General features: G+C 40.5%; 1 protein-coding gene across 2 annotated transcripts; it reads right to left on the bottom strand.

Annotated features, from left to right (window-relative positions):
* Nucleotides 1-3,701: 3,701 nt before the first annotated feature.
* KNG1 (kininogen 1) lies at nt 3,702-24,473 on the bottom strand. Of its 2 annotated transcripts, XM_008506862.2 has the most exons (11): nt 23,969-24,443; nt 21,090-21,200; nt 20,009-20,102; nt 16,623-16,795; nt 15,208-15,315; nt 9,131-9,215; nt 8,084-8,256; nt 7,688-7,795; nt 7,485-7,571; nt 5,943-6,020; nt 3,702-3,942 (listed from the first exon to the last, which is right to left on the bottom strand). In XM_008506862.2, exons 1-11 carry the CDS (start codon nt 24,158-24,160, stop codon nt 3,862-3,864), a joined length of 1,290 nt encoding a protein of 429 aa, XP_008505084.2. In that variant the 5' UTR covers nt 24,161-24,443; the 3' UTR covers nt 3,702-3,861. The 2 variants fall into 2 exon arrangements, with proteins under 2 accessions (XP_008505084.2, XP_008505083.2); XM_008506861.2 differs by lacking the exon at nt 3,702-3,942 and having other exon boundaries at nt 4,025-6,020; nt 23,969-24,473.
* Between the last annotated feature and the right edge of the window lie 720 nt (nt 24,474-25,193).

Here is a 25,193-nt window from a genome sequence, read left to right as displayed (position 1 = left end):
GGGAAAAAAGCCTGGTGTGTCAGTCAAGATTTGACAAGGGAAGCAGAGCCACTGTGAGTGTTATAGGATAAAGGATTTATTTCAGGAATTAGACTTTACACCATTGTGGGAGGAGCTAGGAGGTAAGATCCAGGGAAAAGGAGCTGGGGAATCAGAAAAGTCACTGATCTGACCTCCTCAGGCACTGGTGCTGGTGGAGAAGGCAGAGCTTTTAGGGAAATCTGGACAAGCAGATGCAGTTGCCAGAGGTAAAGTTAGTGAAGAAATATGCTGCAGCTGTTGTCCTGTTGGGCCTAGTGTGGCAGTAGGTCAACATGGCCAGCTGTGGGAAGAGAGCCACGTGTGAAACAGGGAGGACGAGGACAGGCTGGACCCCTTCAGCACCTCTGTGGCATTGCTCACTATATCTCGCCCCATGGCTTTCAGAGAGTAATGGCCCTGCTTCATTCCATCTTGTCAATCACACCCAGATTTCTCCTCTGAACAACGCTAACCCAGAACCATACAAGAAAGGGGCTTCTTGGAAACATAATTCCTGTTTAGCCAAGTTGACAAAGTACTAAATCACCCAGCTGGTAAATATTACTTACCTGCAAAGCTGGGTCTTATATTTTTTCCAAGAGCTACTATTTCATCCATTTTTAATAGCCATGCCAGAATAGTGTTATTTCCACATGCCCAATATGGTACCGTCTCCAAATGCCATAGAGAGAAGGCGAAGGACCAGGAAGCTGTTACGACAAAAGTCTTTTGCTGGATTCAAGTTTCTAGTTTGGAAGTAGAAATAGAAGTTAAGATTACTTTCGGAGAATAATTTCTTTCCTTTCTGTTCTTTTTGATATAAGGAGTCCTATAATTGCAGTGTCCCAAGAGCTTAGTCCAGAGTACCTAATGACACTCCCCTGTTTACATAATTTAGTAATATATTCTGTATGTCCTAGTAATGCAATAATAGCTCCCCTTTGGGCCAGCCCCGTGGCCGAGTGGTTAAGTTCGTGTGCTCCGCCTTTGGCGGCCCAGGGTTTCACTGGTTTGGATCCTGGGCGTGGACATGGCACCACTCATCAGGCCACATTGAGGCAGCGTCCCACGTGCCACAGCTAGGAGAACCCACAACTGAAAATATACAACTATGTACAGGGGAGGCTGAGGGGTGGGAAAGAAGATTGGCAACAGTTGTTAGCTCAGGTGCCAATCTTTAAAAAGAAATAGCTCCCCTTTATTGATTGCTTGTCATGTGCTAAGCATTATGCCAATTAAAGGAATTACCTCTTTTAAATCTCAACACACCTATGATGTGAGTATACTATTAACCTAATATTCCAGATGAGGAAACTGTTGTCTTCAGAAGTTAAATAAATTGCCAGCTTTTGAACTCAGGCTGTCTAACTGCGGAAACCCTGATTCTTAACCACCTCACTAGACTGCTTCCAATGTTAGTATACTGAGCAGTACCTCCAATTAAAGTTTTGCAAAAGACAGAATGGTGTTCAAATGGAGAGTCTTGTAAAATAAAGACTGAAGGTAAGTAATTTAACAAAAGCATTTTTGCAAGTTGTTGAGATAATGTTTTGCTTTCTGACTATCTCATTTATTATAGAGAGAGACATTGGGACTTCCAGAAGAGTGGGTTGGTGTCGTATCTACCGGATCCTCTGAAGTCTTGTCATAGGAGCCCTGGGGACGTCTGGCCTCTCCCACAAGGTAAGGACACAGAGCACCAGCAGAGGGAGTGGAGCAGCAGTGCAGGACAGATTGCGATGAGTCTAACAAACACTAAGTCCTTTGAAACCAGGCTTAGAAGCAGGAAATGGAAGATGGGGTAAAAAATCAATAAGAGCATCTTGCTTGAGGTGTTAGGCCTAGACAATATGAGGAGTGTGGGTTGGACTTGATAAGAGGAAATTCGTGCACTGAAGAGAAGTGTAAATGGATGACGTTGTGTCGTTCCAGAGCCAAAGTCATAAACAGGGGTGTGCCTTTGGCTCCGGAGTGGGAGGAGGGTGCTGATATTTAAAAACAGTGAAAAGTAGGTGCTGGGTCACAGGAAACTCATGATTATTTTATCTTACAAAGGACTGAAGTGGGAGTACTTCATGCTGTTGAGAGTGAGAACTGTAGGCTTTGTATGCCAGTCTGGAGCAGTCATTCTTCTGTTAAATGGGATGGCCTGCAGATACCTGGAATACTGCCTTGAGTCCAGTCTCATCTCTCTAATCAGTGCTACCCAGAACCTTCAGAATAATGGGTCTTTTTTTTTTTTTTTTTTAAAGATTTTATTTTTTCCTTTTTCTCCCCAAAGCCCCCCGGTACGTAGTTGTATATTCTTCGTTGTGGGTCCTTCTAGTTGTGGCATGTGGGACGCTGCCTCAGCGTGGTTTGATGAGCAGTGCCATGTCCGCGCCCAGGATTCGAACCAACGAAACACTGGGTCGCCTGCAGTGGAGCGCGCGGACTTAACCACTCAGCCACGGGGCCAGCCCCTGGAATAATGGGTCTTAACCTCTCTTTTAGCACATCTTAGCTCAAGAAATGTAAAAGGCACTCGACTGCCTACTTGAATCTAAATGCCCAGTTGGGCTTCATTTTATCTTTCCAAGTTGGTCTCTCTACCTCTTCAACATCTTCCTGTCGCATTAGTCAGGTGTGTTCCCTCCTCCACAGATGATCATGGCCTGGATTAAATGTCTGTTCCATATGCTTTAGTCTTGCTTCCCAATGTGATTGTAAGCTCTTGAGGGAAAGGATTTACATCTTTTGAAATTTATTTCTCTTCTTCTCAGGACCTAGTGCTAGGCATAAGGTAAACAGTGAGTGCTTGCTGCTTGACTCAGTTATCCTTTACCCTGAGCAGTGTTCAGAACAGCACCAGCCACAATGAGATCTTTCATAAGGGTTTTGTTTTGAAAGGATCATCTCAGAATCAGAAATTATGTTGGTGTGTTTTTTACTAAGGACAACATTGATAATAAAGCCTCATGATCATATGGCGTAATGGAGTTCAAAAGGTTTGAGTTTGAACACCAGCTCTGTCACATATTAACTGAGTGACCCTGGGCAGGGCACTGTGAGCTACAGTTTCCTCATCATAAAAGGTGACCACAGGGACATCAGAGTGGTTGTGAGGATTAAGTTACACACCAAAAGGAAATTGTCTAGCATAGTAAATGGCTATAATAGACATTCAATAAATGTGTTTCATTACAGGAAATTTAAAATCTCGATCACTCTTTATTCTACCGGCTTTCTACTTTCTCCTTTACCCTGATCAGAAAGATAATTTTAAATTTTATTTAAACCTTTTTGAGGTTAGATATTTTCAGATAATGAGAAGTTGGTAGACCTCATATTAACAAAGATTTTTTTTTTTCCTTTTTGGTAATTATCTTGATCATATAAAACAAGACAAATTACTCTTGGCTTTGGGCTGGGAATCAGGAGAAGGAGGAAGGAAGGAAGGGAGAGAGAATCCTTAGATTGCTGGTGGAAACACGACCCACTGACCCTTGATTTGGTACCCGTGACAAGGTCTCAGTGATAGAGAAGTCCCACCCAAGGGATTCCTGCCTTGGTGAGCAAGAGTGCTCCAGAGTTGGGCTATGAACATGGGTGGTAGAGCCACCGCACTGGCTCTCTGATCAGCTAGACTCTGCTGCAGGGTGGGTGTGGCTAAAAGGAGACCACTGTGGATTAACCAGGAGTGAGAACATGAAGACAGAACTTTATTTCACCCAGCAACAGAGTGATAAAATGGCGTTCTTCTCTATTTAAGTTCTATCCCATCTTCTTGTCCTTCCACATGGGGTTGCTGACAGAGGTTGTTGGGGCTATTGTGCCAGGTGTGGAGATTCTGCTCACTGGTCAAGAGACCTCACTCTCAGATGCTGGCTCTGCCCCTGCCTCTCGAGGTCGGCCCACATACTCGCAGGGCCTTAGGTGCTTCTGTAAGTATAGTAAAACTCTGTTAATCTGATGTGATCATTCAATAAAACACAAGTGAAGTCACCAGTTGACAACATGAGACTTTTTCCTGACATCATTGATTATTTATTGAAAAGTATATATAATACTTGAAGTGAAATAAAAACTCAGAGGCTTAAAAGCATTGGAAAAATTGAAGGAGCAGTGACATGTGCATCCACGGGATAGTGCGGCCGTTCAAAGCCCTATCTGTTTCGCTAGGCAAAGCACAGCCAGGGTTAAAATGTATGCCTCCCTCACATTTTAAGGCAATTAAAGATAGTCATCTTATTCTCTTTTGCAAAAATCAATGTTCTTCAATGTCGTAGCAAAAAGATGATGTGGTTATAAAGTGAGACTAGAGAGGAATCTCCTTATAAAATTTCTGAACAAAATTTGTATCATATCTTGTGATATTCCCTTGTCGATTAAAAAAAAGGTGTCCTTCAAAAGCCTGCCTTTATATTACTTCCTCTGCTTTGCATCATTATCGTTAAACTCAGGGCTGCTGACAACTAAGGATTACTCAATCTAGCCTCAGCAACAAATAAACAAACAGAAAACTCCTGTTTGAAAGCCTTGTTGCAAAGAGCGGTTAATGAGTAAACAGAAATTATTGATTTACAAGAAACACTCACCCAGAAAGAGAATTATCAGAATAGCGTTGTCAAATGGGAGTAACTATTTGATGTAACTAACCCCTTTTGGAAACAGAAAGTTAATTGACTTCTTCCTCTCCTCCCTTTGGCCAATGTGTCTTTCTTTCTTATGGTCTCTCTTTAACCTCTAGAGGTTTTATTATTTTTTTCCCCTGTTAAGAATTTCAGCATTCAGTCTCTCAATTTCCCTTATTTTCACATGTGGTCCGGGACCAGGTGTCATAGTTTATTCACATTGTCAGGAATCTTTGTATGAAAATCGATGACGTACATTATTAAGGTACACATTCATTACTAGAAAAGCAAATTGCAGTAGGCCATAAGACACACTGGTTTGTCTATTTTCTGTGATAGTTAAGAAAATTTGTGAGGAAGACTCATAAAGGATTTAGAATTCTGCACACAGTTTTAATTTGTCTGTGGAGATTGATCGTGTCCCCACTGGGAGTCTGACCACTTCTCTCCAGGCTGCTCTGAAGCTTCATGCTTTTTGGTGCATCATAGCAGGATATTTGGACAGTGTGGAGAAGAGATGATGAAGTGTTAAAGAAAAACCTATGGCTGCATAAATTAAGAAAGAGCATCAGAGAGACTGAAATCATCAAATTCTTTCACTTCCACAGTTGGATTCATTCTATCAACTGGCTTCCAGGGGCGTCCAGGACATTTTGGGGATGTTGTTTCTGGAAAATCAGATATGAGGTTAAATGAAAGGCTATTTGGCTCTATCTGGATGTCAGGGATCCAATCATCATCACTCTCTGTAGGAGCTGGTAGTGTATGAGGCATCAGAGGAGCAAGGAGATCTAAGTCCGGAAAGGTAACTGCTACCCCTGGCTGGGCTAGGGAAGGGAGGGGTGCTGGCCCTTCTGTCTTCTCTTGTGTCTGTGCAGAAGAGGTAGTACTATCTTCAGAACAACTTGCCAAATGCTCTGTTTTCCCACCATTGTGCTTTCCATTGTTTTTTGTTTTATTTTTATGTTTTCCATGGCCATGACCACGCGCATGTTTATGTCCATGGGCTAGGCCATGTCCCTTTTGATGTCCACGGCCAACGCCATGTTTACCATGGTGTTCGAGATCATAGTCAAGTTTCTGTTGATGTCCGTGGCCAAGGCCATGTTGCTTTTGATGTCCACGGCCAAGGCCACGTCCCCTTTGGTGCTCATGGCCTTGGTCATGCTCATGTATATAACCATGGCCAAGGCCATGTTTTATTTGCTTTTTATGGCCCCAGCCATGCCCACGACTGGGTCCTTGTTCTTTTCCCGAATCCCGCTCTTCATCTTGTATGGGTGCCACGGAAGTGTTGGGTAGACTTACAGTTGTTCCTTCTTCTGTTTCCATTACTTGTGCTGTTCGGAAAGGTGAAAAACCTGGAGGCCTTTTCAGCATTGAGATCTAAATGGGAAATATTAAGATGAATGTATTACTGTGAAAACCACACTATCAATGAAGAAAGAAGGAACTGAGACCTAGCAATGCTATCTCGGTTTATAATGGGACAAGTCTTAGCCAGATTTTAAATACTACATTAATATTCCAGAAAGGATGAAAATGAATAATGTTTTTTCTTGTTTTGATTGATTTTATAATTTGTGGATATTAATTATTGTTCTTAGTAATAATCTAAGCTGGAGAGCTTTTTTTCTTCATCTAGAAAAATTGCGTGGTTGAACTACATAATCTCTAGGGTACCTCCTAAGCCTATGATTATGTAAAGCCATGGCACATTATTTATTAATTGATACTAATTCTATTAGGTCAATTATTGCTTTTATCCTAAAAGGCCCTAAGTGGCTTTATGAAGTAAATGTATAGGGAGGATAAATCCACAATCATTTTGTTGGGCTGAAACACATTAGGACTTGTTCATAAGCGTGAAACACAGCCTTTGTATAATATTTATTTTAGACTATATACATACCACCACATGACAAAAACCTAAATCAGAAAAAAGTGAGAAGAGGCATCTTGCATTGAAGGTATGGAATTGTGGATTATATCTACTTACACTTTCACTACTGGTGAGAACGTGATGGTTGGGAGCAGTGTTCAGTGGTGCAGAGAGCATGATCTTTGGAGTCAAACAAGCCAGACCCTACTGGTTATCAGCATCATGGTGAACAGATTGGGCTCTGATTTGACCTGGACTTGAATCCAAGTGCCACTAGCTTCATTTTTCTCATTTGTAAATAGGAATAATAGCAGCACCTGCCTCATAGAGTTGTCAGGAGGAAAATATATGTGAAGTCTTCAGTACAGTGCCGGGGACAGAGGAAGCACTTGATAATGTTAATATTTACTCCAGGACCTCAGCATCTTTGTAATTTTTAGTGTCTCATCCTAGACAATGGGGAAAGTATTACTTACTTCCCAGGGTTCTTTTAAGAATGAAAAAAGATAATGCAAACTAATGCTTCTCAAACTTGAACATGGGTATGAATCTCCTGGAGATCGTGTTAAATGCAGATTTTGATTCAGTAGATGTGGAGTAGGGTCTGAGATCTGCATTTCTCCCAAGTTCCTTGGATGTAGGCAGAGAGGAGTGGAGGGCTGCGCCTCACCTCATGCACACCTTGAAGATGCATTGCTGGTGTCAGCTCTCCAGAGGAGGCACTATACCTCCCTAAGAGAGAGCCTATGGGACCACGGGACACTGACAATGTGTGAGAAGTTAGTAAGAGGACTGCTGCTCTCCTTCCTAGCCATAAAAAAGAAAGATCAGCACAGAAATGTGAGAGTTCTCCCATTTTAGAAACATAGTCTCCCAATTCATTTAAATAATGGTTCACTTTCAACCCCAAAATACAACTTTTCAGAATGAGCAAAATTGACTCAAACTGACTGTAATGAGAATCATACCTCTCTTCGTGGTTGACAGTTGACAGTAGGGTAAATTTTTTTCTCCCAAGGTATCAAATAAACATCAGCATTACAGTTTAGAATTTGCTATCCATGAAAACAGAAGCCAAAAGAGAGAAAAGTATTATTCATGAGAAACTTAAACAAGTATAAAACATCAAATAGGTTTCCAGGGAGTGGTAGATAGTTGTGTTATTACTCACTCCAAATTGTTTGGTCTCACAACTGTTGGTCAACTCTTCATTATTTTCCTTGGAACATGTGGTTTCCGTGGCTGTGAACTCAATAGAAAATCTACGTCCAGCCACTACCTGGAAAATTAGTTAGCATAAAGTAGAAGCTTAATTAATAGTGTCATAAATTATATGTTTCTACCCTAAGGGCTTTCAGGGGAGAATATTGACATTTTAATTAGACGCTGACTTGTCCATGATCTCATGCCAAGCACACAGCAAGGTTGGGACTTGAAATTCAAATCTCCCAAGTCCTGTTCACCAGGTATAGTGTTTCCCAATCCAGGGCCAAGATCAGTGGCAAAACTGGTAAGCAATTTACATGTGGCCTATAATATCACTATTTTTGTAGCGTAATTTACAGACCTGTACTGTTGCTTTTTTCACAGTGTCGATCTTGAAATAGAAAGTTCCATTATTCTCTGCATTAAGCTTTGCGATGGAATGATTCAGAGGCTCCTCCAGCTCCGGGCTGTTGACAGGTATATCTATGGGGCAGCCAGGGCAAATCTTGGGAGGTGGTTGTACAAAATCCTCCGCTGAAAGAATTAGGTTTTAAGTCAGTGTGTGCATTGAAGCAGCAGTCTAGCCTGGTACCTCTCCCACACATGATCCAGCATCCATTTATAGAGGGCCACGTGGCACCCAAAGGCCAAGTAGTGGGTGGGTGGAGGTTGTCTGTCTGACCTTCACCTTATTGTCTCTCCTCTTTTCCTCTCCTCAGAGCCAAGTGCGTTTAGGGAAACATTTAATCAGAAGGTGTTAGTTAGTGACTCAATCAATATGCTGCACTTAGTTCCCAAGTTTTTGCATTTTTGATGGAAACCGTAAAAAGCAGTGCTTAACATAAAGGAATCACTCTCCAGTGGGAAAATTTTAAGTCCTATGAATCTGGTGTGCAGGCAGCTTGTGTAACGCTTCTCATTGTGGAGAGTATACAACTATCTTCCAAGTATGAGAAAAGCCAACTCTTGGTATAAGAAATCCTGACTTGACTCTAAACTCACACTATCTCCCATTTGCCCCATGTAGGAAAAAAATCTTTAATTGAAGGATTAAGCTCTGAGTGTATAAAAAGAGATACAGCTACCCCAATTTACAACATCTGACGTAGGGACATCTTGTGCACAAGGAAGACAAGCTGAGATCATACCCAGAGAGAAGCTTCGCCCAGAGAACACAAATTTTCCCTTCTGTCACCATATTCCCTTCTGGCCACTTGCAGAGGAGTCTCAGCTGCACCCACTGCAGCACAGCTGAGCAGAGACAGGGTCCAGTGTTCTCAGGGAGGTCTGTTGGTCATACAGACTGTGGCATATCATGGGAATGAAAGCGCAATTTGAATGACAAGTCCTAGCCAGTTGTCTGGGACCAACACGCACTATTAGAGCACCCACACGTACTATCCCATACCTGGAATGATGTGACAGTTCTGGGTCAGGGAAGCAATTCTTAGCTGAATATCCACGTGCGCTCTATCCGTACATTCACCAATATCCTGGTTTTTAAAAAGTGTATAAGTGCATAAATTAAACACATTTTTAAGAACCTTTAAAGTAAACAAGTAAAATAAAAAATAGGGTGTTGGCTTTACAAATCATCACATAGAAAAAAATAAAAGCCATAGTCTAATTGCAAAAGAGAGAATAAGAAACAATTAGGTACTAGCATCAACAAAAACAACAAAGACGCTTCTACAAGCACACGGAAACATGAAATAAGGTGACAGGAGTACCTCAGATAGAAATAATAACCATATAAGTGAATGGGTAAAACTTTCTTTTAGAAAGGCAAAGGTTTTTAAATTAAGCTAAAAACAAAATCAATGTATTACATCTTCAAAAATGATCTCTTGTAATAAAAATGATAAAAAAAAGATTAAACATAATGGATGAGCAAAGCTATATGAGGCAAATATGAACCAAAAAGGAGCTACAGTATTATTAATATTGGACAAAGTAAAATTTAAGGTAACAAAAAACTCATACAGGCAGTAAAAAAGATAATTTTATTTTTATAAAAAATATAGTCTACAAGTGTGGAATCAAAATACAAAAAGCAGAAAACAGATATACGAATAGAAATGAATAAAAATAATTGTGGTGGGAAAATTTAATATACAACTATAAATCTAAGACAGACCAAATAGATTAAAAAAACAATAAATAAGGTCATAGAAGACTTGAATGATATAACAACGATTTAAGTGGTATTTTCCTATGGTACACGTGATTTAAAATGATACTTTCATAAGTATGATACAAATATTTTTAATTGCTTTTACACTAGATCACAAGAAAGGCTCAATAAATTTTGCAAGTCGAAAACAATACTGGCCATGTTCTTTGACTTCAGAACCAAAAAGAAAAAAAATCACATAATTTTAAACAAATAAACAAACAAAAAACCGACTACTTGAAATATAAACACACTTGCCTAAATAGTAAAGGTCTTCCTTGGATCAGGAAAAAAATAAAAAACAAAACAAGAAAAATGAGAATTCCACATAATGTTGCCAGAACAGCATTCAGAGTTCACTCATGGCTTTATAAATTTCATAATTTGAAAAGAGAGGCAAGAAACAAACAAAACAAAACAACTCCAACTCTGGGTGTTTACCTCCAGCAGTTAGGAAAAAAAGAAATAATAGTCTTAAGGAAAACAAGAAGGAGAAAACCATAAAAATAAAAGCAAAGCTGATGAATTAGAAAACAGAAGGTATTTGCATTAATAAATAAATCCAAATGACCATTCTTGGTGTAAGGAAAGAAAGTCAAATGCAAAAAAAAGTCAATAAAACAAAGGATACAGAGAAGTGTAAAAATATAAGAGAATATTATGAATGAGTATATGCTAATTTAAATCTCCAAAGAATAGATACTTTTCTGGAAAACTATAAATAACCAACACTGACTTAGGAACAAGAAGAAAACTTGAATGGAACAAGGACCAAACAAGAAATAGAGAATGCTATCATTACTCTCAACTTCTATCCTACTTTTCACCTCCAAACAACATAAATGTTTTATAGATAAATAATTTAAAAAATTAAAGAAATATATATGTTTCCATGCTATATAAACTCTTTCTGAATATAGAAAATAGTGGCAAACTACCCAACTCATTCTATAAAACTATAATCTGGGTACTAAAAGCTGAAAAAATAGAATGCACATACAAACACACCTAGAAAACTGTTAAATCACTTTCACTTATAAATATAGATGTAGAAATCTTAAATAAACTAGAAATAGAATCCAAATGCATATTTAAAGGATAATTAACACTAAACAAAGAGTTTAGTTTAGGAATCTAGAGGTTACTACTAGGAAAGTTGTCAAAATAACATAGAATAAATTAGAAACACATAATATGATATTTCAATATATATTCTAAAGTATTTGCTAAATTCAATGCAAATTCCTTATTTAAAAACAAAACTCTTTAAAGAGCAGAAATATGAGGATGCTTCCTAACATGACAAAGAATGTAGACTAGAGAACAGATTTTTCCTAAGAAACTATTATGGGATAAAGATTATTGCAAATTTATGTAGAAGGAAAGAATGTTGAGATATCTGGTTATTCTCTTGAAAAAAATCAATTTGGATACCCTACAAAATATAACAAAATTAATTCTACACAGATTTGAAAGCTTTTAAAAGTACTGGCCACAGACAAACTAGAATTAAAAAAATAAGGTGACTGCTGAGCAAATGATGGAAGAATTCTAAAGGAAAATATTGGTAGATTTGATCACCCATAAAGAAAAACTATTTGTAAGTCAGAAATACCATAATAAAAACTAAATAAAGTAAACAACTGAGGAAATATGATAAAGCACTGATACCTTTAATATACAAATACTATTTTCCAAATTATGAAGCTTTATCCCAAAGAGAAATGGGCAAAGGATATGGAAGACAATTCATAAATTCCACCCATAAATTTATCACAAATGTATGAAAATATGATAAATGCGTATAAACATTTTGATTGAGAAAATGAAAACTAAAAATGTTTTTTTCTATGAAATTAGCTAAGTTTAAAAAAATAATACTGATTCTACTGAGGGTATACATTGCTGACAGGATGTAAATTGGTATACTTGGCAAACAGTTAACTTGTATATATCAAGAGTTTTAAGAACTTTTTACAATTTTATTCTATGTGCAAAGCTGGGACTTTATTCTGAGGAAAAAATACCAGATACAGAAATAGCTTTATCCTCAAAAATTTGAATTATTAATTATAATAAAAATGAAAACAACTCAAATGTCCAAAAATAGGGAAGTAATTTAAAAAAATAATCTATGATATCTTCGCTAGGATATTACACAGTTATTTAAAAAGAAGTTTATCAAGAGTTTTAGCAACATAGGAAAATTCTTAGGTGAGGAAAATGTAGCATGCAAAATAATTACAACTATTAAAAGACAAAAAATAATCACCAAAAATTGTCCATATTCCCCCCGAAAAAGACAACAGGGAAATACACTAAGATATCTTTGGGTATGTAGTTCAATATTATTTTTTTCCATGTTTCTGTACTGTCTTAAATCTTTCTATAAATGTATATTTCCAAAAAAGGAACATATATATAGTAAAAGTCATGTTTTTTAAACATACAGGGAATGCCACACTTATAATACCTTGATTTTGGATGGGGAGAAGGATGCTGGAAGTAGCTCAGAGGTTTTCAATTCTATCAGCATATCTGGTTCACCTGTTAGATCCTTAGAACCTGGGAAGCTGTTAGATCCTTTTAACTGCGGGGACCCACCCAGACCAATTAAATCAGAGATCTGGCATAACGCTAGCCAAATGATTCTCATGTGCAGCGGGGCCTGAGAACTACTTATGAAACCTCTTAAACCAGTGCTTTTCAAACGTTAATGTGCAAATGAATCATCTGGGAATCTGGTCAGTATGCAGATTCCAATTCAGTAGGCACGGGTGGCGTGAGAGGTTGCTTTTCTAACGAGCTCCCTGCTGACGCTGCTGCTGCTGCTGCTTTGAACAGCAAGGCCTTAAATCTCACCAACCAGGGGCAAAATATTCATTTATATTTTATGTTCTTTAATTATTATAACAACTCTATGAGATAGATGCTATTATTCTTTACTGTTTTACAAATGAGGAAGTGGAGGCTCAGAGAAGTTATACCAAAAATCTGATTGGCTTTGTGACTCCAACTGGCCCTTTGCAACTCTGTTGCAAACAGAGAACTAAATTGAGGCCTTACTAATGGACGCAGAAGGATTAAAGTCAGATAATGTTTAGGTCTCTATAACCTCAAGTGGTTAACTAAGCATAAAAAACAAAAGATGTTAATAGATGCTTAAAAGCATCAAACTGACAAATCTAAATAGTAGCTAGAGAATATGCTTTCAGAGGGTTCCTCTCTCTTTTCACTATATTTTCTTATTATGGTCAAATATATATAACATAGAATTTGCCATTTTCACCATTTTTAAGTGTATAATTCAGTGGCATTGATTATATTCACAGCGTTGTGCAACCATATCTATTTCCAATAATTTTCGTCACCCCAGACAAATTCTGTACCCATCAAGCAATAAATCCCCATTCTCCCCCCTCCTAGTCCCTGGTAAACTCTAATCTACATTTCCTCTCTACAAATTTTTGTATGTTAGGTATTTCCTATAAGTGGAATCATACAATATTTGTCCTTTTGTGTCTGGCTTATTTCACTTAGCATAATGTTTTCAAGGTTCATCCATGTTGTACTATATGTCAGAACAATCTCATTCCTTTCTGTGGCTAAAGAATATTCCATCGTTATATATATATAATATACATATTACATTTGTTTATCCATTCATCTCTTGATGGATGTTTGAGTTGTTTCCACCTTTTGGCTATTATGAATAATACTGCACTGAATATTGGCATACAAATATCTGAGTGCCTGTTTTTAATTCTTTTGGGTATGTACTTAGGAGTGCATTTGCTGGGTTATATGGTAATTCTTCTTGAGGAATTGCCAAACTGTTTTCCACAGCGGCTCCACCATTTTACATTCCCATTAGCAATGCATGAAAGTTCCACTTTCTCCACATCCTCCCCATACTTGCTATTTTCCAATTGTTTAAAATTATGGGCATCTTCTAGGTGTGAAGTGGCATCTCATTGTGGTTTATATTTACATTCCTCTGATGTCTAATGATGTTGAGTATCTTTTCATGTGCTTATTGGTCATTTGTATGTCTTCTTTAGAGAAATGTCTATTAAAGTCCTTTGCCCATTTTTAAATTGGGTTGATTGTTGTTGCATTGTATATGCGTTCTTTGTATATTTTACATATTAAACTATTATCAGATACATGATTTGCAAATATTTCCTTCCATTCTGTGGGTTGTCTTTTCACTCCCTTAATAGTATCCCTTTTACTTTTCCCCCCAATTATGAAATAAATACATACTTGATTAGAAACATTGGGAAGAGTTGAAAGAGTTCCGAAAAATATAAAGAATCAGAAAAAGTACTGATAGTTCCAATTGAAAGTTAACTGTATAATTTTGCATATGTTTCCCATCATTGTTTATATTTACATTTTCTTTGTACGTTTGAATGAATCTTATGTATAGTTTTGTATCCTGATTTTGTTGTTTTTTACTTAACATATTATAACCCTTTTTCTAAGTCACTAAAAGCTCTATAAACATAACTTTAATGGCTGCACATATTGTACTGTATGGATGTACTGTAATTTACTTAATTATTCCCTAATGTTGAAAATAGAAGCTATTTCCAATGTTTTTCTATTAATAATAATGCTGAAATTAACATCTTTCTGTCTCGGTTTCTCATTTTCTTCCCATATAATAGAATCTTAGAAGCAGAATTTTTAGACTAAAGGGCTTGCAGCAATCTCTTGCTTAAAGCACAGTCTTCGGCTAAAATGCAAACATCCCTGGGAAGGTCATCATGCCTTAGCCGTCTTAACGTGCACTAACTACTGCCACCTTGACACGCTGTCTTTCAACATATGTTTGGTTCAGATAACAAGATAACATCCTAGAAAGGGTCATTAAGGGACAGACACTCAGGATGTGTTTATTAAAGATAAGGTATGCAAGGGAAGGTGAGAAATAGAGCAGAGACAAATTTGAAGTGAGGAATTGTCTTGGATAGAGCTCGGGGGCACATGGGGAAGAGAAGGAGACAGGAAAGCGTGAAGACATGAAAAGACAAACTTGACCATGGCATCATTTTGTCTCGGGCTATTCCTAGTCCCTGGTTATATCTGAAAATGCTTATTGCTAGATGTGCAGATTCCCTGACCAGTTAGGTAAGGCACTGACCAGTGACGTGAGCTTCACAGTTCCCACGTGAATGTGAATGTGAATTGGTGCCTGTCATCTAAAATTTTAGTACCGAGTCTTCCTACACAGCTGAGGGTTCCCACACCTGTAAATATTGGACACAAAATGCTAGGTCTTTATAATTAGATTTTTGCTTACTTACACCATTCAAAAGGGACTTGCAGTCTGGAGTTAAGAATAGAAAATTCTCCTTGGAACAATTAGTTTGCACAATTGAGTAAGTGACATCATAGTTCCATCCAGCCACCACCTGAAACAATTTTGGATTGAATATTTAAAGGGCAGTTTAAACATTATTCACAGTTATAAGGAGCTTAAAATACTGCTTGGCATATCATAAGTGTTCAGAAATATAAACTGTTATTATTAGTAGGAAAAAGTCATTACTGAATAAATGTTGAGCACTTTATGACCCTCACACCCCTCATCACAACACAGACACACACACTCTCCTACACCTCTGAAAATGAAAAGCGATGTATGGATGGAGTTACTGTATTTCTTTAAGTAAGACCTAGCAATATTTCCTGTGTAGGCAGCAGAAAAGAAAATGTTCTATTGAATCTTGTGAAATATTAACAATGCTCTTGTAGATGGATAAAGAAAACTTTGGAGCTGGAGTGGCCTTTACTGGTAGGTCCTCAGGTTCCCAGACTGCCAGACAATAAGATTTCTCCTGCTTTATCCTGGGCTGGTCCCACTCTGACAGCCGGATATGGATATAATTGAGTGGAACGTGTGTCTTGCATGAAGGCAAGTTGGAAGGTCTATTAAAAGCAGGGAATGCTACCAATCAAAGTGAGTCCCTCATAAACAGAGGCTGAAAAACAAGGAACCCACTCAACTGTCAATAAAGGCTTTGTGAACTGAAGCAATGAAAAGACCAGATTTGGGCCAGCCCTGGTGGCCTAGTGGTTAAATTTGGCACACTCCACTTCAGCAGCCCCGGTTCGGTTCCCAGGTGTGGACCTACACCTCTCGTCTGTCTGTGGCCATGCTTTGGTAGTGGCTCACATACAAAAAGAGAGGGAGATTGGCAGCAGATGTTAGCTCAGTGTGAGTCTTCCTTAGCAAGAAAAAAAAAAAGAAAAGACTAGGTTTACTTCTTTTTCTGATGATATGGAAACTGTAATTTAGAGGGTACCCAGAAAGCTGTGCGAACCTTTTTAGGTACAATTTAATATTTTGGAGCCAAGTTTGACTCATGGTAGCTAGGTGATGGTATAGTTTTCTTAGGACCTTAATTAAGCCCAGATTGACTTTTCCATTTCACCATCTCTAGGAAGAACATGTATTGCTGACTACTCATTCACTAAAAATCAAATCTCAAAGGAAGGGGATCTGAGTGGCCCTCCTTTTTCCCTATACATATGGCAGTATCCAAATCACTTTGGTTCCTGTGCTGGTCAGATGAGAACAGAGAAGAGCTCCTCACCACCGTTGTGGAATCATACGTTTTCCTTTGGCCAATGGCTTATTTTAGGTAATGAAACCCTGAATATGAAGATCTAACAAATTTTAACAATACCATGCAAAATGGAAAATTAAAGAACAAACCTGTCTTTGAGCCCTTTTCACTTCTCCAAGAACAAAGAGGTGGGAATGAGCAGTGTTGTTGTTAAAATGTTGAATGGCGTGTTGCAGAACAGGTTCCAAGTCCGGGCTCCCAGTCGGTATGGGGTGCGAGCAGCCAAGGCAGTCATACTGGGCTGTCACCACAGGGCCCTCGGCTTGACAAAGAGCAGGCAAAGGCGCAGCGTTAATGAGCGAAACCCGCATTCGGATACATTGCCCTAAATAAGTAAGATAACTCAGAAGGCCCTGAGGAACAAAGTTTCCGGTAAATCCTAGTACGCATTAGGCGAAGAGAACACAAGACTGCTTTTTAGTCAGAGAAAAACACCTATCATTACTTAGGAACGTCTTACATGCATACTATTGTGCATAATTATTTTAAATTTATTTAAAAGTCAGTTTAAATTATAGAAGTAATGCATGAAGTCATCTTCTTATAAAAAGTAAAACAGTACAGATATATTCTTGTTTATTTTTCAATGTTAATTAAAGCTCCTTGATGCCTGGCTAAGGGAATACATACTTTGGATCAATTCAATCCAACCAACATATTTTTGCACCTGCTGTAATATCTCAGGTGCTGGGCTAGGCCACGTGGACACATTATCCCTTAGTAATGGTCACTGCCATGAAGGAGTTGGGCAAGTCGATGGGAGAGACAAGCCTGTAGATGGATCATTTCAATGTAATTGGGCAAGAGCTTGGAAAGGCAGGGGCCCAGCGTGAGCTCAGGGGAGACTCTCCTGAGCAGAGGTGGCCTGAGCTAAGAAGGGAGAAGAGCGGTCAAGGTCAACGAGGCAACATGAAGTGTGAGGCCTGAGGAGAAGGAACATACGGCTCCAGAGAAAGCAGGACGAGTCAGGGACAGCGGTGTGGTGTGGGACGGGGTGCATACACATTTTACCAGAGCTTAAAGCGGGAGGCGGGGAGGGGTGACTGAGGCCTGCAAGGGGACCTGTGTTGGTAGAGAATCCTCTGCTGTTGAGCCTGGGCCCCATGCTGGAGGCCTGGGGTCACTCACTATATTCCAAGGGTCATGAGCTCCTGGGTGAACCTGATGAGAGCGATGGAGCCCTCCCCAAGGAAATGCACATACAACATTTTCCATATAATTTCAGGGTATTCATAGACCCTCTGAAGTGATTTAAGAATGGCCCACTGTAAGACAGGGGAGCCACTGAAGGGGTTTTAATAAAACAATGTAAAATATGACAAAAGGAGAGAGTTCATATTGAATTACCAAGTAATGTTCATAATGGATAGCCCTAACGGGCTGGTCAGGAGAGCACACGCCATCACAGAAAAGGGAGAGGAGTGAAGGAGTCCCAGGTCCCTTCGCCCCGGGGCTCTTGCTGCCCGAGTGGGTAAGATCCACACAGAATGAGGAGGCCAACAGTGTCCTACTACACTGTCCCTCAGTTGTTAGCAGGTCAACACAGCTCCCCTTGCACCTCTTTCCTGGCTTTCTCACCATAAATACTTGTGTCAGGATAAAGATTTACTGGGTGAACCGCCCCGCCTCCCACTTCCTCTCCTTGCAGAAGTTATACTGAATCAGGCTAACCAGCAAAGTCAAAAAACTGGAAGGTTACACGGTTAAGGAGGGAGAATCGCTCATGGAAGAACTGAAAAAAAGATGAACACAGGAGGTGAAAGAGGTGAAGGAGGAAAGACCAGAGGGCAGTTTGCCTGACCGCAAGGGGAGCTGCCACTGGAGTAAGAAAAGAGATGAAGCAGCCTTTCAAGGGTGAGGGGAGGAGGGAAAGGTGGAACTCAGCTTTTCTGGGTGACACAATGGTTTTCCACTCTGTCCCAACATTTCTAGAAGGATGTTTTTTTGGTTTTTGTTTTGTTTTGTTTTGTTAATTTTTTTAAAGATTTTATTTTTCCTTTTTCTCCCCAAAGCCCCCCAGTACATAGTTGTATATTCTTTGTTGTGGGTCCTTCTACTTGTGGCATGTGGGACGCTGCCTCAGCGTGGTTTGATGAGCAGTGCCATGTCCGCGCCCAGGATTCGAACCAACGAAACACTGGGCCGCCTGCAGCGGAGCGTGCGAACTTAACCACTCAGCCACGGGGCCAGCCCCTAGAAGGATGTTTTTTAAGTAAAATAAAGATTTAACTTTTTGAATTCTGAAACGCATCTGGCCAAAAAGGTTTCGTGGCCGAGTAGTGGACCTAGTAGTAATTTCTGAAGGAGTGGCAAAGAGCTTTTTCTCTCATGGTATAGAACTGCTGTGTTCTGGATAATGTTAAAATCTGGTCACGAGGTAGAGTTCTTAAACTGAATACTAAAAAGCTACTCCAAAAAAGGGAGGCGATTTTAATTAATTGTGCTTTCTTTTCTGTTTCGGACTGTTTTTCTTCAACTGCCACCTCTTGCATATCTTGAGGGATATGGTTTTTGTGGGTTCCATATGGATGACTAAGGCTGGAATGGGACAACTGCCACTATGGTGAGTTTCAATAGTGCGACTGAGAGGCTGTTAGGGAGCCTCGTGAACTAAAGCGCTATCCTGCAGGAGGCCAGCGCTGGGATGGCTTTTGTGATTGACATCACCCAGATGTGCCCATTCTTCTGTCCCTGGCCCCTCTGCCACAAGAGGGAGGGAGGTAATAGTGGTTATATCTGGGGATCAGTTGCTCCATACTTTATTTTAAAGGAATTTTGTTTATTGAGGGTCTGCTATACCAACTCTGCTAAGAGTAAGATACTTAACTGCTGTGGGCCTCAGTTTCCTCATCTGTAAAATGGGGATATTCATACTTGCGTCACAGAGTAGTTGTGAGGATTCAATAAGTGAATACATGTAAAGTGATGAGAACTGTGGCTGGCAATAAGTGCTCAAAAAATGTTAGCTGGATTGCTTTCATCCTGATTGTCATTAGCACAGTATGATGATTGCACTTCAGGCGTATCATCTAGCTTCAGCCTACAACAACCCTGTGAAGTGGGAATTACTGTTATTCTCTTTAATAGGTAAGGAAAAGGAAAGCCGGGAAGGTGAGGAGATTTGAAAGATTCCAGGCCAGGTCTGATATCAAAGCCTGTACTTTCCTCACTCGAGGATGCTGCCTGCAATTGAAGGCAGTCCTTGTGTCTTTTCATCCTTTTTGCACAGCCCTTGCACACACCTCATGCAATGTGGCACAGGAGGAAGAGAGTCAGGATGATTGGCAGGACCTGACCTCAAGACTCTGCCGCTCTACCCACTCAGACCCCTGACCCCAATCCCGCCCCCAAGGCTGCAAATGGCCCCCCTACAGCCGGCCTTGTGGGGTGGGGGGGGCTTTGTCTGGGTTGCATTCCTGGCACACAGAAATGGTTTGTTTTCCTCCAGGGCAGCACCACCAGACAGATCTGCTACCTGGAGTAATCTGGCAGGTCTGGGTAGCCACGGAGAATAGCGTCTTCCCGTCCTTCTCTCTCCTCCCTACGGTTGCTGTGCATTCTCCTGTGGCCTAAAAAGGAAATAAACAAGAGACCATTTATCTAATCTTTCAGATGGAGAAGTCCACCTCATACTGTTGTTAAAGACAGCTTTCCCTTTTTTTTTAACTTAAGATTTTTTGGTAACAGTTTTGAGACATGAGGATGAAAGTTTTTGTAGCCTACTGATTATTTTTTACAAGCCCCTGATATTCAGATGAAGGAGAGGCAGTATCAAGGGCGAGGTTTTAAAGTAAGAGTCTTTGTTTCGAGCCCTGGAGATATTTCTTTTTCACCAAAATGTACACAATGCCTTAGGACCAGCCTGCTGAACTCTCCTCTTGATTTACCGTTCAATTTCAGTGTTGAGACTGGATACAGGATGCTGGTGTTTAAAGAGGTGAATCTGTGGACTGTGAAAGGAGTGGCTGCTTCCTAGCAGTTACCATCTGCAGTCTCCCTTAATTAGGGCAAGACAACCAGCTGTGGTGCGCCTGGCATATGTTAGGCATCTGGTGAACACAGCCATTGTCATTAAAACAAGGTCCTTTGCATAAAATATCTCCTTTTACTCTCCAACAACCTCAGCTCCTAATGAGGTCAATTTTAACTCCCTTTTACAAGGGAGCGCAAGGGTTCTGAGTGGTCAGCCAGTTGGAGGCAGAGCAAGATTTGTACTCAGGGCTGTGCAACTGAAGCACCCACGCTCTCCCCTCACCAGCCCCGATCTCAGCGGAAATGCTCATCTGTTGTCTCTCGGGCCTGGTCCACGCATCTCCATTTGTCATTAGAGCCCCCTTCTTACAGGAGGGCTTGCTCCGTATTTAACCACTGGCCTCTCCAGGCCCCTTCTGTCTATGCAGAATATAGACATCAAGCATTTGACTTTTCTACACATTTGAGGGCCTATGTGCATCCCTCACAAACAGGCTCAACCACATTAATCATGCCCAGCACCAGTAGAAAAATCTAGCAGCCTCGGGGAAAACTGGAGGCTTGGGAACTGTCAACACACTTACAGCTTGCTCTGGGTCTTTGTAGTCACATTCCCGCCAGGTTTTGCCACTTCCAACAGGACAGTCACCCTCCTTGATTTGGTACTTGAAGGAGTAAAATGTGTTAGGGTCATCCTGAAAAAAAGCAACCAAAGACACATAGGGTTCATCCAGCTGACCCAACAGCAAATCCCCGGTGTGGGATCTGGTCCAGTTATGAAGATTTGATCTTGACTTGATTCAATTAAGGCACAACATTTATTAAAAATATGGAAAGTTCTAAATATCTACTCGGAAGAATGTTCATAATATACTTGCAAATATGTATTTTTAAGTTACAAAGTAGTATCCATAGTATTAGCCCATTTTTGTAGAAACCAATTTATATGTAAATACATGATTTTTAAAAGTCTGGAAAGTTATGCAGCGAAGCTGTTAAACTGTGTGTCTCTCAGTGGTGGGAGGACAGTTGTCTTTCACTTTCTTCTTTAAACAAACATTCCAGAGTTGTCTATTTTGTTCTTAAACAAACATTGTTTTTACAATTAGAAGACAAACAAAGGAGGGCTTTTTTCATTTTCGAAAAAAATGTTAACAGTTGTTTCTGGACAGTGGGATTAATTATGGGGAATTTTAGTATTTTTATTTACTTTGTTTTGTTTTCTATGTATTCTAGCATGTCATGAAATAATATATAAAACTTTAAAGTGCAAAGGTGCTGAGTTAGATGAATTTTCAGGTGCAAAATCCAGCAGCAAAGGACCTGAGAGGTGATGGTGTCCAGCTGCTCTCTTTGCAGGTGAGAGAAAGGAGGCCCTGGGTGGATGGGGCATGGTTTAGGCAGCTTTTCCGTCTTGGAAAGGCAGGGCCAGCCCCAGATCACAGGTCTCCTGACTCCTGGGGCAGCGCTCTCTCAGACCCTGCATGGGTCACAGTATTTGCATCTGGGAAATGATAGTATCAAACAAGATAGTCTCTGAGGTCCCTTCTAGGTCTCAGATTTTGACAAAGCAGTAGGTGGTAGTGGCATAGGCAGTACCCACATGGCAAAGATAAAGATAAAGAGTGATTCTATGCACATTTTAGACCAAAAAATCACATTTGCCATCGATGTCAGCCGATAAAGACAACTTGGATAAACTGTTGCTTGAGAGCATCAGGACTCACATGACCACACTAGTAGGAACAGAATGACTCCATTTTACTTTCAGGAAAAAAAAATGTCCACTGGGCTTCTTTCTTTATCCTCATCACGTCAAATGGCTGGATTTTTTCTTCCACCAAAGTAAACAATTGCTTAACTATCACAGAGATGCAGTGTTTTATAGTTAAATTCATTTAAACAAACTATTGAAAGATTAATACTTCTCGAAATCACATCTTGTCAGGATTTGTCTTCACCCTGAGTGCATCAGTCAGTGATGAAAATATGAAAAACCAACTAGAACGTTGCCGCTACCTTTGATGCATTCAGCCGTATGGACCTCATCGTAGAGATTTTGTCTGATGCAGCAGAACCATATTAATCTCACTTCTGACTCTTCTTACACATACCCTCCCCACCCTTTGCCCTAGTTTTATTGAGGTATGATTGACAGATAAAAATTGCATATATTTAAAGTGTACAACTTGCTTATTTGGTATACATGTACATTGTGAAAGGATTACCACAAGCAAGCTAATTAACATATCCATCACCTCACAGAGTTACCTTTTTTGTGTGTATAGTGAGAATGTAAGTGAGCAAAAGTGAGGCCGTCTTATTTTGCTAAGTGGCCCCAGCCCCTCCTCGATGTGACTACTCGATGCTCTAAAAAATTCACATGCTCTCCTGATTTGTGGCCTCTGCTTATGTATGTACTCCTTGATAGCTTGATAAATTAAAACTTTGTTCTGTGAGTTTCTCTCCAGGAACAGACTGACCACAGGCGGGAAACACACCTACAAGGCATCCATCACAGCTGACAGAGAATGGAACAATGTGATGCCTGGAGCTCATCACGCCTGGGGACCAACATCCGTGGACTTGCTCCTTACTGCCCATTTTCCCTGTATAACTGCCTCAAGATTCTGTAATTTGGGAAGATGGGTTTTAAGACATTGATCACCCGTCTTCCAATTAGCCGGCTAATCTAATTAAACTTCCCTTCTCGATCTCTAACTCGTTGTGATTAATTGGCTTAGATTGCTGCGAGCAGAGCGAGCCCATTACTCAGTATCAAGAACACTTAAGATATAATCTTTCAGCATATTTTGAGTGTACAGTACAGTATTATTACCTATAGTCACCATGCTGTACATTAGACCCCCAGGACCTACTCATCTTATAACTGGAAGTTTGTCCCCTTTGGCCAACGTCTCCCCATTTCCCTCACCTCCCAGCTCCTGGCAACCAACATTCTACTTTCTGCTTCTGGGAGTTCAATTTTTTTAGACTCCACATATAAGTGAGCTCATGCAGTATTCGTTAGATGTGCTCCCTTAACCGCCTCCCCCCTCCCCCGCTCCACCTGAGGTCTGGAGGTCTTTATATTTCAGTCTAGGGCTGGTCACCCAGTAAATCCTCTTGCTGCAGCCTGACTGAGTCCCTGTATTTTCCCACTCTGCATAGTCCCTTTCAAATTACTCCAACTACCCTTGTTTCATTTCACTCTAAGATACTGCTTCTCTGATTACTCAGGATGCTAAGCTTGGTGGCCTGAAGACTAGTCATACCGTACCCTCTACCCTCAGGCCAAAGAGTGGTGTTGGTCTTTTATAAGAGCTGTAAGCTTCTACCTTTGATTAACAGTTCTTTGGTGATTGGCGTGTGTGTGTGTGTGTGTGTGTGTGTGTGAGACACCTGGGTTCCGAGCGACAGCACAAATCCCCAAATGACCCCAAGGTTCATCCAGCCCACTCACCGTCTTGGTGACCTCCATGATGCGGTACAACACAAACTGGTAGCCACTTTGGTTCCCTTGGTTATATTTCTTCAGAGCCGTGTCCACAGCCTTAAATACATCCTCATCATTGCAGTCAATTTCTTGCAAGGACTCCTGGGTTAAACTTAGTAGCAGCCTGGAGCAAAGGAAAAGGACGGCAGTTAATTTCATGACTTAAAGGTCTCCTCTCCCTCTGGGAGTTTCACCAAGAATTGGGAGCCAACTTGAATGCTGATTTTAGCGATCTCCTGCTTCTCATCTACTCTGCTCTCCTCTCTCTGCCTCAGTGCTCTAGGGCCCTGGTTGGATTCCTGCTGCCATACACTATTTGCCCTATTCCAAAAGGACAAATGGCTCTGCTGGGTTATCCAAGCAGATTTCAGGCTGGAACATTGCAACACTGGGGTTGTTGACCTGCTTGTTTGCATTTGAGAAGCATGTGGGAGCGCAGAGCACATTTCCATGTGATTACACAACTTTTTATGGCAAATCAGAGCAGAATCTAATAAAAGAGGAGGAAAAAAAAAACACCAACCACCTCTGTCATTGCCTTGTGACTTTCCCAAAGTCAGTTACAAAGGTCACTACAAGTGACACTACGCAATAATGAGTACAATGTGCAGACATCTTTCAATAAAATTTCTTTGCGGGATATCTAGCTGCGGAGAAGTAGGCTACTACCAATCATATCACATGCCTGGGGGGGCCCATGCACAGGGCCACAATGAGTGCTGGAAGTCCCACACCAGGATGTTAGTGAAACTAAAAATAAAATATGGGCATCCTATCTGGCCTCTGGCCAAGCCAGCCTCTCTCCACTCAATTGTACTAGTTCTAGAAAGGAAAATGCTCCCCAGGGTGGAGGAGACAGGGGAGAAGCATGTGAGGTGACAGGTTGAGTGAAGCCCTGCATCCTTTGTTGCTGCTGCTTGTTTCTGGTTTGGCGGATGTGGGTGTCTTTCACTCATCAAGCCTAAGCAGTTTTTATGATCAAGTTAGACTATTGGAGGAGAGGAGAGCTAGGGTAGGTTAAAGACATGGCTAGGCCTTAGAAGATCTTTGCCCTCAAGTCTTGCCATCCCTCCCTCCAAAAAGATGTTTGGCTTCTTTGTTGTTGCTAAGCTCCCTAGATTGGCAATTCAGTGTCCCTGAGAAGCCCCGGAAAAGAGGGGTCACCATGAGCTGAATGGTGGGCTTGTAGTGG

This window comes from Equus przewalskii, chromosome 18 (assembly GCF_037783145.1).
Source record: "Equus przewalskii isolate Varuska chromosome 18, EquPr2, whole genome shotgun sequence".
Taxonomy (NCBI): Eukaryota; Metazoa; Chordata; class Mammalia; order Perissodactyla; family Equidae; genus Equus; species Equus przewalskii.
The sequence above is the reverse complement of the archived record's forward strand: the minus strand, read 5'-3'. Positions and strand labels throughout refer to the sequence as shown.